Source organism: Camelina sativa, chromosome 7, assembly GCF_030686135.1.
Source record: "Camelina sativa cultivar CO46 ecotype springtype chromosome 7, ASM3068613v1".
Classification (NCBI taxonomy): domain Eukaryota; kingdom Viridiplantae; phylum Streptophyta; class Magnoliopsida; order Brassicales; family Brassicaceae; genus Camelina; species Camelina sativa.
The window spans coordinates 5,559,889-5,574,118 of NC_141886.1; the positions used below are offsets into that span (position 1 = coordinate 5,559,889).

Genomic DNA, 14,230 nt, shown 5'->3' on the forward strand with positions numbered 1-14,230 from the left:
GGGGGGGGGGCAGAGAAAGGTCTTTCGTTTAATCAAAAACCTAAAGCAAAGTTTAGGAGAATCTCCTTAATTAGCAATAGCAAGTGAGTCTGCTGTCAGACTAGAAGCTCTAAGAGACAAAGTGAAAGCGATGACAGCAAAATTAAAGGATAGACTGAGGATATGGTGTTTGAACCAGGTCAAAGATTTTTCGTGTTAATCTCTTTGATATGTGGAAAAGGAAAAAATCAATAGTATGATTTAACATGTGTCATTTTCACAAAAATGGACATATATATAACAAAATAAAAAAAGGATTGAAAATAAAACAGTTGTTATTAATTCATAATAGTGTCTTGCTAAAATAACATTATTTTCTTTATTTCTTACACTTCAGAATTTTAAGCATTTCAAAATTTGAAATTTTTCTAATGCTAGCAGAAAATATATAAAACTTTCATTGATATTTTTGTAATAAGTATACTGGAAAATTCTTAAGTGTAATGTGAAAATATAAAGGTAAACTAAAACATTTTAAGCAATAATATATATATAACTCATTCTTTTGACGTTGACATTATTTTTTGACATTTAAATTTTCATTTATTTAATTGGTAAAGGAGAAAAACTTCTACTTCGAATGCGTCATACAATTGAATGAATTATAACGTAATCGACAGAGAATTTATGAAAAATACATGAGGCATTTTGGTTTATAAGTTTGACTGATCCATTCAACAAATTTATTATGTCGGGTAAGTTACTTCACTAGAGAGTAGTCGCCATTTTGATTATTTCATTATATAACTTAGTCGTTGTATAAATTAGTCAAATTTCCAAATCAAACTCGACACATATAATTTATATAATGAAGTCATCACATACATTCACAAAACTTAATCTACTCTTCTTGATTTATAATGTCATATAAACATCTAGGACGTTGTTAGGCAAGTATTATATTTAAAAAATGAATTTATACAAACAAGCTATGGATGACCAAAAAATATATTTTGGTTTGTTAATAGGAAAATAACCAGCATGTAGCATAGTAGTTCACAAAAATAAATATTGGTTTTAGACATGATCTCAGAAAATACGAGGGAGTAATACATCAACAAATTTTGAGAAATCACTTCCAAATGATACATAACGGATATGATAGAAGATCCAACCAAAAAAACATCATTTATATACATAGTCATATGCCGATGTACACGAGCAAAGCATGCAAACTTATTCACTTAGCAATTGGTTCATCTAAAAATTAAATATATGAACAGAGCGAAAAAACTCTTATGCCCCTCGATATCCTCTCAAACTTTATACAATGTGTTAATAATATACTAAATAGTTTTTTGTACAATTTTCTGTAAATTAATATCCACATCGTTAATTATATCCATCATACTTCTGTGTTTAAAATATTTCCAATTTATCTTTTGCGAAAAAAAAAAAGAAAAGGAAAATGAAAACATTTTCTATTATCTTCTCAAATCGTTTCCTTTACCTGGGCAAATGATTTTAAAATGTAAAGGAAACGATCTGAGAAGATAAATTCATTGCATCAGCAGCCAGCCATATGAGAAACAAAACATGGAAAAAACTAGTCACTGCATGTATGATGATAGTGACGTAAATTGGTTGCACGATATACATAGAAAAGTCGTGGAAGAAAAATCAAAGATTTCTATTTGTGTTGGGTCAGGATCATGTAGCATAAGTAAATATGTTATTACACCATCATGCTTAGTTTTTAGGGTGCAATTAAGGATCATATGATGTGCTTCCTGGTCTACACGGGGGACACCACACGTCGAACGCATCTAAATTATGGAAGAAAAAATAAAAATACTAATCCAATAAATATATTATTCGATTAGCAAAATAAGATATATATTTTAGAACAAAGCCACCTTATATTAAAATTTTAGACGTGAATAATATACATACGTAATGGATATACATCGATATTACTTTGAAACTTTATCACCAACTTAATTTCTTTTGGCATCATGATTCATATCACCAACCTAATTATAACTTGAACTTTTCTATATGCCCTTAATTATGTTATCCTCTTTCTTAAGCGGTAATTAGACGTCACGGCAATCTCCATTATCGTGTAGAGGTTTTGAAAAGGTAATCATAATTTGACTGGAAACCAAAAATATTATTTGTTTGACCATTCGCCGTTTTTTGTGCTTTTACTTCAAAACGCTTGATGAATAACGGCGATCTTAAATTTATGTAAGAATATACTTTTTTTGCAGGATTTGTTGAATAACATAAACTAACACTGTATTTACAAAGACTATTGTGATAATCTCTGATATTAAATTAAATTAAAGTTGGAACTTTTATGAAGGCGATTAGAAAATTAATTAACAAGAAAGTAAGTAAAACTAAATTTCGCTTACATCTTTTTTTGGTATATAATTTTGGCTTATTATTCGAGTCAAATCCTTCTCTGATTATAAAACTATTATTTATATTTTATGTATTTATGATATTTTGGTAATATTACAAACTTTTAAATGTATGAGTTAGTTTTCAAAATATATAGATGATAAATGCTATAACATTTGTTCACATTCTAACATTTCGAAAATGTAATTTTGCTATTTTTTACTTTCCAAAATATTTATCAATTTTCACGTTTTAGATAAATGGTTATGTTATATATTTTACAATTAGCTTGTTAAAAATCTAACTAGGAAAAAAATGATTATTCTATTCTAACTAATTTTTCAACATTTCACAATTACTTTATAAAATAATAATCCATTTCAATTCATTTCGTTAATAATTATTGAGTTACATTGTTATTCTTCTATGTATATAACATAAACATATCAGTAAGAACATATTTTTGGAATGATTTAAAAATTTCCTCAAACTGTTAGAATACAAGTACACCATATTATATGCCAAAGGATTATATATATAACAGAACATAATTAACTTATAAAGATTAGATTTTTAAAATTCATTAATCTCAATTGTACGTTTTATTTGTATCACATGATCATCACCTTTATAACTAGCTAGCTACTTCTAAAACTAGCTTCAGTATTTTATTATTTTCTATGTAAACAAAAGTACAATCCAATTCAATAATGCTACATGCATTACCATATGCAGCTAAACAATATTTCTGAAAAATAAATAACAATATGAATATTTTTGGTTGTCCGAATAATAACTTTGTAGTCCCTTGACCGCCTGTCTCTGTATATAGACTCTATTCTTATTCGATGACTGGTTCATAATTGTAGAAGCTTAAAAATTTGATATGTGACCTTATGAATTGCCATTAATATTTTCTTGTATTTAGTTTTTAATCACACAATACTATAACTCATTTTCTGATAAGCCCTTTAATTACAACTACTAGTGTTAGACTAGACAGAGTTTCCAACACTAACTATAGTATTATTAATATTCAACGTAAACAAACATGCACTCATTTTATATACATATAAACATTATAAAATGATTATTCGTGCTTGTTGACGAGCTGATGGGTTCCAGCAAAAGCTTATAAATTACAAGGAGAAGAGGACTTACAAATCACCAATCAAACACTTTCCTACATGAGCAATATCCAAGAAATGGAAATGATCTTGATGTTCTCTTTGGTCTCAACGACAATTTTAACCCTTGTCTTGCTTACAAAATTCCTCAAACGAACCGTCACCAAAGTGAACCGACCACCCTCCCCATGGCGGCTTCCCTTGATTGGTAACCTCCACCAGCTCAGCCTCCACCCTCACCGTTCCCTCCGATCCCTCAGCCTCCGGTATGGACCACTCATGCTCCTTCATTTTGGTCGTGTCCCCATACTAGTAGTCTCCTCCGGTGAAGCCGCTCATGAGGTAATGAAAACACACGATCATAAGTTTGCTAACCGTCCCAGATCAAAAGCTGTTCATGGGCTTATGAATGGTGGGCGTGATGTAGTGTTTGCTCCCTATGGAGAATATTGGAGACAAATGAAGGTATTTCACTAGTAGCCCTTTCTAATTCCTCTTTTAACTTTTTTTTTTTTTTCTAATTTAATATCTATGTATTATTTTTATATTTTTTCGGTCTGCATGCAACTTACACTCACACATGCATGCACTAACGAAATCTATAATATTATGTATATTCTTCTATCAACTAATTATGGTTTTGAATCTTATTTTGGATGAAGAGTATATGCATTCTGAATCTGCTCACCAACAAAATGGTTGCGTCCTTTGAGACGGTAAGAGAAGAGGAGTTAAAGGCAATGTTGAAGAAGCTGGAGAAAGCAAGTTCTTCTTCTTCATCCGAAAATCTGAGCGAACTCTTTATTACTCTACCAAGCGATGTTACGAGTAGAGTTGCCTTGGGAAGAAAACATAGTGAGGACGAAACCGCAAGAGATCTCAAGAAGCGAGTGAGGCAGATCATGGAGCTTTTAGGCGAGTTCCCGATAGGGGACTACATCCCTGAATTGGCATGGATAGATAGGATCAACGGTTTTAATAATAGGATTAAGGAAGTGAGTAAAGGTTTTAGTGATCTTATGGACAAAGTGGTGCAAGAACATTTAGACGCGGGTAATCAGAAAGCGGATTTCGTTGATATATTGTTATCAATCGAAAAAGAAGAGAATAATGGATTCCAAGTTGAAAGAAACGACATAAAATTTATGATCTTGGTAGGTTATCATTTATAAGCCAAATCATTAATAATTTTCATCACGTATGCAACATTTTTAGTTTGAGTAATGACATGTAACTTTTCATTACTTCATCAGGATATGTTTATAGGTGGAACGTCTACAACTTCAACTCTACTAGAATGGACAATGACGGAGCTGATCAGACGTCCAGAGAGTATGAAGAAACTCCAAGATGAGATTCGGTCAACCATGACGCCAAATACTTCATACATTAAAGAAAAAGAAGTTGAGAATATGCCATACTTAAAAGCCGTGATTAAAGAAGTCCTCAGGTTGCATCCTTCTCTTCCACTTATACTTCCCAGACTCTTAAGTGAAGATGTCAAAGTAAAGGGATATAACATAGCCGCAGGGACAGAGGTAAAGAAATATATTTTTTACCTTAGCAGTCAACTTGTTCACACATAACTTTACATACACATCTTAAGTCATGGTTATAAACTAAAAAGAAATATGTTTGGCGTCTAGGTGATCGTCAATGCTTGGGCAATCCAAAGAGACCCTGCAGTTTGGGGACCAGATGCAGAAGAATTTAAACCAGAGAGACACTTAGAGTCAGCTGTGGATTATCATGGAAAAGATTTGAACTACATTCCATTCGGGTCAGGGAGAAGGATATGTCCAGGGATAGGACTTGCTTTGGGTTTGGCAGAGGTGACAGTAGCCAACGTTGTAGGCCGATTTGACTGGAGGGTAGAGGCTGGTCCAAATGGGGATGAATCTGATCTAGCTGAGGCCATTGGTATCGATGTTTGCCGCAAGTTCCCTCTCATTGCGTTTCCATCTTCTGTGATGTAAAAGGCTTTTTCTTTTACCTTGTTTTATAACACTAATAAGAAGAGTTGTAAGAATTGACAACCCTTCATTTTGGAATATAACTAAGCATGCGCTTAGTTATCTATAAACAATTAATAAAGTGAATCATTATATGATTAAAAAAACATTTTTAAAAATTATTTATGAGTCTTCCATAAATCTCACTAACTTTTTTATGTAAGTCTATCATTTGTTAGCTAAATTTAAAATTAATTTAATACTACAAATTTTAAAATATATTTCATAGAATTTTTAATAATCGCTTTTGACTATGAGGATCTTAAAATATAATATCTAAATTACTTGATTTTTTGGATTAAATCTACATATATTATTGTTATAAACTTATATTCGAGAATTATTTTTTTTTCCCATATATGACTCATATTTATCTTTCATATAAATTATTTGATTAAAAATAAAATATCTTATATGCGAGAAGAAAACTGAAACCTATAAACTTATGTTTAGGTCTTGAATTTGAACAAAAGTTTTTCACTATATGTGTTTTACTTGATAAATATAAATACTTTTAACAGTAATAAATTTTTGTACTAAGGTATACATCAATACTATTTATTCTGTAATAAATTGTTAATTTTTATTGGATGAGATTTAATCTTCCTAGGGCAACACCAAATATTATATTAATAGATATCTAAATGTAAATTTTCTTTAAGAAAAAGGATTACGTACATAGCCCAAAACCCAACAGTTTCTACTTAGAATCTATTCTAAATAAAAGTAGGAGCTATAAGCTTTTAAGACTGTCCACATAGGATTTTAAACACCCTATCAGGATTCGACATATCATTAATTAACAATTTTAAAAATTTTCCAGAATTTTCTATATTAAAAATTATTTTAAACAACCAATCAGGATTTGACATGTCATTCATTAATATTTTTTAAAAATTTCTGGAATTTTCTGTATTAAGAACTTTTAGGGAAATTTATGGAAATAAAATAATTATGTACAACGTCCCACATCGGATAGAAATTTTTTAGAAATGGTTCAGAATCAGTATAAATAAGATTAATATGTTTCCAACAACGAATGAGCAAGAAAACTTGATTTATCAGGCGTCCAAGTTTAAAAGTTTTATTTGGTTTGATCCGGTTTTTTATTTGATCATATTAAAACTTTAAAAAGTTTCAAAAAAAACATTATAATATTTAAAAATTTTAAAAGTTAAATATTATAAATATTGAAAATTTTTAAAAGGTTCAAATATTATATTTTGAAACCTTTTAAAAATTTAAAATATTATAAATATTGAAACTTTTAAAAGTCTTAGCTTTTAAAAGGTTTCAAAATATTATAGCTTTTAAATTATTAGCTTTTCAAAGGTTTTTAAAAATTTATAATTTATAAATTTTAAAAGTTTAAAATATTATAAATATTGAAACCTTTAAAAGGTTCAAATATTAAAAATATTTAAACCTCATAAATGTTTTAAAATATTACAATTACTTAACCTCCATAGAAATTTTGAAATATTATATCTATACTAATAAAAATTTGAAGCTATAAACTCCTAAAGGTGTCCATATAGGATTTAAAACAACCGATAAGAATTAGATATTTCACTAATTAATATTTTTGGAAATATAGTAGTAATCTATATTATTAAGTTTTTTTAGAAAAAAAAGTAAAATCTGTAGAAATAAAAGAAATATGTACAACGTCCCACATCAGCTAGAAAATTTTAGACTATGGCTGAGAACCATTATAAATAAAACTAATATGTTTTTAACTATAAATTATCAGGAAGTTTGATTTATCAGGTTTCTAAATTTAAAAGTTTTATTTGATTTATTTTAACAAATTAAAATTTTTTAAAGGTTTATATTTAAACTTTATAGAATTTTAAAAATATTATAAATACCTCCATAAAAAGTTTAAAATATTATAACTAATTAAACTCTATAAAAAGTTAAAGTGTCGTTAGTATTTAACACCAAAACAAAAAATGTTACAAATATTTAAACTACATCTAAAGTTTAAAATATTTAAAATATTTAATCTCCATTGAAAATTTAAAAGTTTAAGAATTACTAAATATTATATATCAAAAAAATTTAATATCTTGAAAATATCTTATTTTTTTCGTTTGTGTTTTATATCTCTTATGAGCTTTAAAACATGTTTTTGTGTATGACTTTATAGATGATTTGATATTCTTGCAGTAAAAATTGTATTTTTAAGTCTAAGAAAGAAGGATTGACGTCGCAAGACCTTGATTTGATGTTATTTGAGTTTAAAGAGGAAGGATCGACGAAAAGTTGTTTTAACTATACATTTGTTTATATTACTTTCTCTGGAAGTAAATACTTTCTCTACAAATAAGGATTTTAGCTTGAGAAGTTTCAATACGTGTGGATCTAAAACCGAATAAATATATAGATGAAATTATCAATAATTGGGTGCATGTGTTGACTATGCTGGTCTTCATGAATTGCACAAATTTTATGAGAAAATAAATGATTTTGGTCTTGGAGTTTGATGGTTAACAAATTGTGTGGTAATATAAAAAAAAGGTTTTTTAGTGGAAGAATGTGAAGATGTTGACGAGGAAGAAGAAAAATAAGATGTGTATAACGAAGAACCGGACGATAAAAATAATGATGACAATTACCATAAAATTTGACAATGAAAATGACAATAAATTAATATGAAGAATAAGAAACATTGAATAAAAGAACACGAAAACATAGGTTGCATCTATCAATTAAATATGAAAAATGAGATAAATTCATGATTATAAAATTGTTTCGATTTATAAACATAGGTGGTCAAAGAAATAGTTTAGGATATGTGAGGTCACCAGTTTGATCCGCTTCGCCTGGACGTCAAGTTAAACTCATGATTTTTCTGATCAGATTTGATTTTATAACACAACTGATTTTTATATTTTTTGTATCTGAAATTTAATTTTGTCCTTAATACTAATTTAAACTTTTTATAAGATAATATTTCATTACCGTCATTAATCATATATAATTTTCATGAAAATATATCAAATAAACCCACGGTACGTGTGGGTTCAAACCCTAGTATAAGAATAAACATTGTATTTTCAATTTTTTATGTTTTTTGTTAGAATAGAATCCAAAGAGGAAGAACTGGTTCCCAGAGCAAACTCACCTTCATTCCCGGAGGTTCTAAAGTCTTCGATGGCCAAATCCTAGACTTTATGATGATCAGATTTGAGTTTGATGATCAGATTTGATTTTATAACACAACTGATTTTTATATTTTTTGTATCTGAAATTTAATTTTGTCCTTAATACTAATTTAAACTTTTTATAAGACCTGAATATCTTTTCTTGTTCCCCATCGCTTGTTAGGGTATTACTTTGGTAAATTGTAAATGTGTTCGATGAGTTTCTTTCTTTTGCCCTTGCAGAGTTTGCTTGCATTCCAGCTTATGCATACGGTCTTCTTTTTTGGTTCCAACACCATAGTTACTAGCTATTGATTTATTAACACTTCTACTCAGCTTGAAGTTGCATTTATTGTAAAAACTTTTTTATTAAATATAATTTTACATTCATACAAAAAAAAAAGAGTTTGCTTGCATTATAAACCGCCTTCTCCCCTTCGTCTTTTTTCTTATTTTTTTTCAAAATTGCATAAAACGTTTGCATTTTTATTTTTGAGATGGGATGGAATATACTTAGGCCCTATAAAATAATAATTTTGAAATCATGATACTCTGCTATTACTTTATAGAGTAAACCAATTGTTCTTTAATATATATGTGTGCATTAACTTTAGGTTTGCAATAAAATAAATAAAAGATACATATTAGAAATAGGCATGACCAACATAGATTTTATTAAGAAGAAACTAAATACTATATATTATTTTTAATTTTAATTTTTATGTTATTATGGACATTTAGGTCCACCTTCTTTGGTTTTCCAATTATCTTAGCAAGAGCATTCTTCTTTGTATCAATGTGTTCTCGATGGTACGCACAAACATTTCATACAACATTTGTTGCAAAAGAACAAACATGGTTTCTTGTGAGATGTCGCTGAACATCGATATTCACATGCCTTTGGACATTCTGGACAAAAAAATTCAATAAAACATTAAATAAATTATTAACGAAATGGTTCAATTATTTATTGATTATATAAATGAAATAACACGGGTTTTTTTTTTTAAGTTACCTTCTGGTCGAAGTGAGCCTTCTCCTTCCATCTGAATTTGTTGGAGGATGCACATAAATTTGTGATGTAAAAGAATGGTTACAGTAAAGAGTTTGAAAAAAGTAATAGTCTGCAATATTATTTTTTCATAATCTGATGTTTTATATAAAAATTATACCTTATGGGCTGCAGGTGCATCAACTGAACTATCTAATTCTTCGGCCTGTACCAAAACAAAATATATATAGCATACGAAATATTTTCATATATAAAATATTTTGCAATTTGGATATAAAATATTTTAGAAACCTTCGTTGTAATCAGAGATATTGTGTTTTATTGATAAATATAAGTACTAACAGTAACAAATTTTTGTACTAAGGTTTATGTCAATATTATCTAGAAAACAATTAAAAATCAAAGGTTTGGTTTTTTATTATTTTGTAAAATTAAAAATTTGTTCGATGAGTTTCTTTCTTTTTGTCCTTAAGTTTGATTGCATTTAGAGGTGTCAAACAGGCATAATGCCCGTGGGTCTAGTCTAAATAGTATCTCAGCGGCGCATGTATGGATACTAAATATTAGATCCATTAAAAAAGTGGGTCTTGCGGGCCTAGTCCAAACAGATTGCGGGTTTTAGCTGGTTATGTTTGCGGGTTGACAGGTCGGCCCGCAGTCTTTAAATATTTAATATAGATATATAATTATTTTATATAATTATATATATATATCTATATATATATCTTTTAAAAGTATATGGTAACATAAATAAATTTAATGTAAAAAAGTAAAACATCTATAAAAATCAATATAAACATTAATTTTATTAAAATTATTATTTATTAATTTTATTTTATTTTTAAATATATTTTTAGGCCCGCGGACCAGTCCGCTGGACTTAGCGGGGCGGACTTGGACAAAATTTATATCCACAAGCTTAGCGGGCCGGCCTGTCGCAGTCCAGAAGATAGAATCTTCCCGCTGCAGACGGCCCAGATGGACGCGGGCCGGCCCATTTAACACCTCTACTTGCATTATAAACCTTCCTCTATCTTTTTTCTTATTCAGAAATTGCACAATAATGTTTTATTTTTATTTTTATATAGAAAAAAAATAAAAATAATTCATTTGGGAATGAGCATAGTCAGAGAGATGGGATGGAATATGCTTAGGCCCATTCTTTGTGAGAAGCTCTAATAATTTTCATTTAAATTTAGTTTTGCAATAGAAGATACAATGTCTATTAGAAATAGGCATGACCAACATAGAATTTATTAAGAAACAAACTAAATAGATATTATTTTTAAGTTATTATGGACATTTAGGTCCACCTTCTTTGCTCCTCCAGTTATCGTAGCAAGGACATTCTTCTTTGTGTCCATATGTTCCCGATGGTACGCATAAACATTTCATACAACATTTGTTGCAAAAGAACAAACATGGTTCCTTGTGAGATGTCGCTGAACATTGACGTTGACATTCCGCTGGATATTCTGCACAAAAATATAAAAACAACTAGTTTATGATTCGCGGTATACCACAAAACACTTTTTTTTTTTGATTTTTTTAATGTACAATTTTAATACTAATTTTGCTAATATACTCTTTTATTAATTTTAGTGATTTAGTATATAATTCGTGTTATACTGCACAACAGTTTTTTTTAATACAATCTTAATTAAATCAGTTTGATTCGACATATTTTATATTGGTGTTGTTAAAAGAGTAAAATAAGGATTTAACCTGTATTGAAGTATCATATTAATGATATTTTATTTTTTAGTATTATCAATTCAATCATGTAATATCATATAACCCTTCATGTAATATAACTCGTTTTTGTAATTTTGAAAATTTAATAGGTTTAAATATTCATAATTTTAAACTTTTTATTAAGTTTAGATATATCAGTTATAAATTATAAACTTTTTAAAATTCTATGATTTATTATATACGGTAAATTTACGATATATTTATGTTGAACACACACTTTTTATATTAATTAAATAATATATGTTCGTTTAAAAAAATTCAAATCACAATATATGCAGGAAAAAATATACATTTTTATCAACTTTATGTATTATATGATGATTCACTACATTTAAATTTTAAAATAAAAAAAAGATGATCGGACAATAATGTTTTTAATATGGAATAAATCTTCTAAATATCTATATTAATTATAGAATAATATATATGGATATTTAAAATATTTTAATTCTGTTTGATTATAAAGATAGTAAAGAGAATTAACTAAACTTATTTGGATTTGAATATAAGTTTTAAATGAAATTAAATGTAAACCACTGCATAAACTGTTGCAAAAATACTAGTATAGATAATAAATAAAACAATAATAAATAAGGTATTATTATCCACTGCATTCATTGAGAATATATGAATGAAAAAACAAGTGATGTTATTTACAATTTACCTTCTGGTAGAAGTGAGCCTTCTCCTCCCATCTGAATTTTGTAAGATAACACATATAAATTTGTGATGCAAAAGAATAATAAAATTATACATGTTTTTTTCGTCAATTAATATATATTAAACTAAAAGTTTGGAAAATAATATATATATATGTGATATTGTTGTTTGTTTGTTCTTCTCTATTTTTTTTGAAAATATTTGCTTTCATAATTTATCATTTCATAAAAAAACATATACCTTCTTATAGATTGCAGGTGCTTCACCTGGACTTTCCAATTCCTCTGCCTGTACCAAAATAAATATAATAACCCAAATTTTAATGAGTTTATAATCCATAAGAATAAAAACAAGTATTTGAAATTTTACATTAGAAAATTGAATAGCAAGCAACAAACAAGATACAATGAAGACAACGATGAGCTTCACCATTTTTTAAACTTTTTCTTTTCACTCTTGTTTTTTTTTTTTTTTTTGAGTGTATTCTAAAGTGAGTGTTTAATCTAATTATAACCAATAACATTGGCATATTATTGATTGTATTCAAATAAACACAATTAATAAATGTTGACTTTTATCATATTCAAAGATATATGTGAGTTCTTTCTAAATTAATTTTATGAAATAATTTTATTAATATGGTAGACAATATAGTATTTATTATTCAAAGATATGTTTCCTTTCCTAAAATAATTTCCTAAAATTGTGTTAATAAGTTGACAAAACAAGATTCCCTATATATATATTTTTTTTTGAAGAATAGAAAAAGTACGTATGTATCAGTAAAAAGAGAAGTACAAATCTACTTCCGGATCATGTCATTTAAAAAAAACCTGAAATCAAATAAATCAAATTCGGTTCACAAATATCTGAAACTATGAGTTTTTACGTTATATATTATTCAATTACTTCGAAAATATTAAATGTTAAATTAAATGTAAACTTAAATAGATTTTCCTTAAAAAATTATTGTAATTAATCGAATATTTATGGTGCATGTAAGTTAGAAAACTCACAAAATTAATGTTTCTTGTGAGATGTCGCTGAACATCGACGTTGACATTCCGCTGGACATTCTGCACAAAAGTATTAAAATAATAATAAATAAATGACTAAACAATAAGTATTATTATTATTCATGACATTGAATATGAATGAAAGAACAAGTGACTTTTCTAACAATTTTACCTTCTGGTCGAAGTGAGCCTTCTCCTCCCATCTGAATTTTGTAAGATAACACATATAAATTTGTGATGCAAAAGAATAATAAAATTATACATGTTTTTTTTGTCAATTAATAAATATATATATATATATATATATATTAATTTACAATATTTTTAGGAAAACAATATACATCTGTGATATTATTGTCTGTAATATATATTTTTCGTTTTTTAAGAAAACATTTTCTTTTATAATTTATCATTTTATATAAAAGAATATATACCTTATGGATTTCAGGTGCTTCACGTGGACTTTCTAGTTCACCAGCCTATACCAAAAAAAAGAAAATAAATATAAGAACCCAACTTTTAATGAATTTATAATCCATAAGAATGATAACAAGTATTTGAAGTTAAAAAAAAATGTATTTGAAATTTTACATTAGAAAATTGAATAGCAAGCAACAAACAAGATACAATAAAGACAACAATGAGCTTCACCATTTTTTTTACTTTTTCTTTTCAGTTTTGATTTTTTTTTAGTCTGTATTCTAAAGTGAGTGTTAAATCTATTTATAATCAATAACATTGACATCTTATTGAAGGTATTCAATAATGAGACACATTTAATATATGTTGACATTTTATTATATTCAAAGATGTGATTTCTTTCTAAATTAAATTTTGAAATAATTCCTTTAATATGGTTGAAAAATAGCATTTATTATTCAAGGATTTGTATCCTTTCATAAAATAATTTTATGAAACAAATAAGCATTACCTATTTTTCAATCTTGAAAAGTCATATTGTATCATTGTGAGTTTGTGACAATTGTCGATCCCAAGTGTTTGGATGCGTAAAGCCCATAAAAATTTGTGTTGCCCGTTTACAAACAAAACAAAAAAAAGTATTAAAATCTTCGTTTAGAATGGATCGATCTAGTCACCTCCTGCCATGAAT

The 14,230-nt window shown here is 27.5% G+C and overlaps 2 protein-coding genes and 1 pseudogene across 4 annotated transcripts; 1 reads left to right on the top strand and 2 right to left on the bottom strand.

Annotated features, from left to right (window-relative positions):
• The first annotated feature begins 3,486 nt into the window (after positions 1–3,486).
• LOC104700403 (indoleacetaldoxime dehydratase) lies at positions 3,487–5,634 on the top strand. Its single transcript, XM_010415918.2, has 4 exons — positions 3,487–3,980; positions 4,178–4,669; positions 4,769–5,053; positions 5,162–5,634. Exons 1-4 carry the CDS (start codon positions 3,576–3,578, stop codon positions 5,489–5,491), a joined length of 1,512 nt encoding a protein of 503 aa, XP_010414220.1. The 5' UTR covers positions 3,487–3,575; the 3' UTR covers positions 5,492–5,634.
• Positions 5,635–9,403: 3,769 nt separating this feature from the next.
• On the bottom strand, positions 9,404–9,722 carry LOC147940904 (gibberellin-regulated protein 12 pseudogene; annotated as a pseudogene).
• Positions 9,723–10,850: 1,128 nt separating this feature from the next.
• On the bottom strand, positions 10,851–13,807 carry LOC104700402 (gibberellin-regulated protein 12-like). 3 transcript variants are annotated; one of them, XM_087459301.1, is made up of 6 exons: positions 13,711–13,807; positions 13,554–13,598; positions 13,120–13,179; positions 12,344–12,391; positions 12,108–12,138; positions 10,851–11,163 (listed from the first exon to the last, which is right to left on the bottom strand). In XM_087459301.1, exons 1-6 carry the CDS (start codon positions 13,771–13,773, stop codon positions 10,982–10,984), a joined length of 429 nt encoding a protein of 142 aa, XP_087315427.1. In that variant the 5' UTR covers positions 13,774–13,807; the 3' UTR covers positions 10,851–10,981. The 3 variants fall into 3 exon arrangements, with proteins under 3 accessions (XP_087315427.1, XP_087315429.1, XP_087315428.1); XM_087459303.1 differs by lacking the exon at positions 12,108–12,138; XM_087459302.1 differs by lacking the exons at positions 13,120–13,179; positions 13,554–13,598; positions 13,711–13,807 and adding an exon at positions 12,473–12,608.
• Positions 13,808–14,230: the final 423 nt, after the last annotated feature.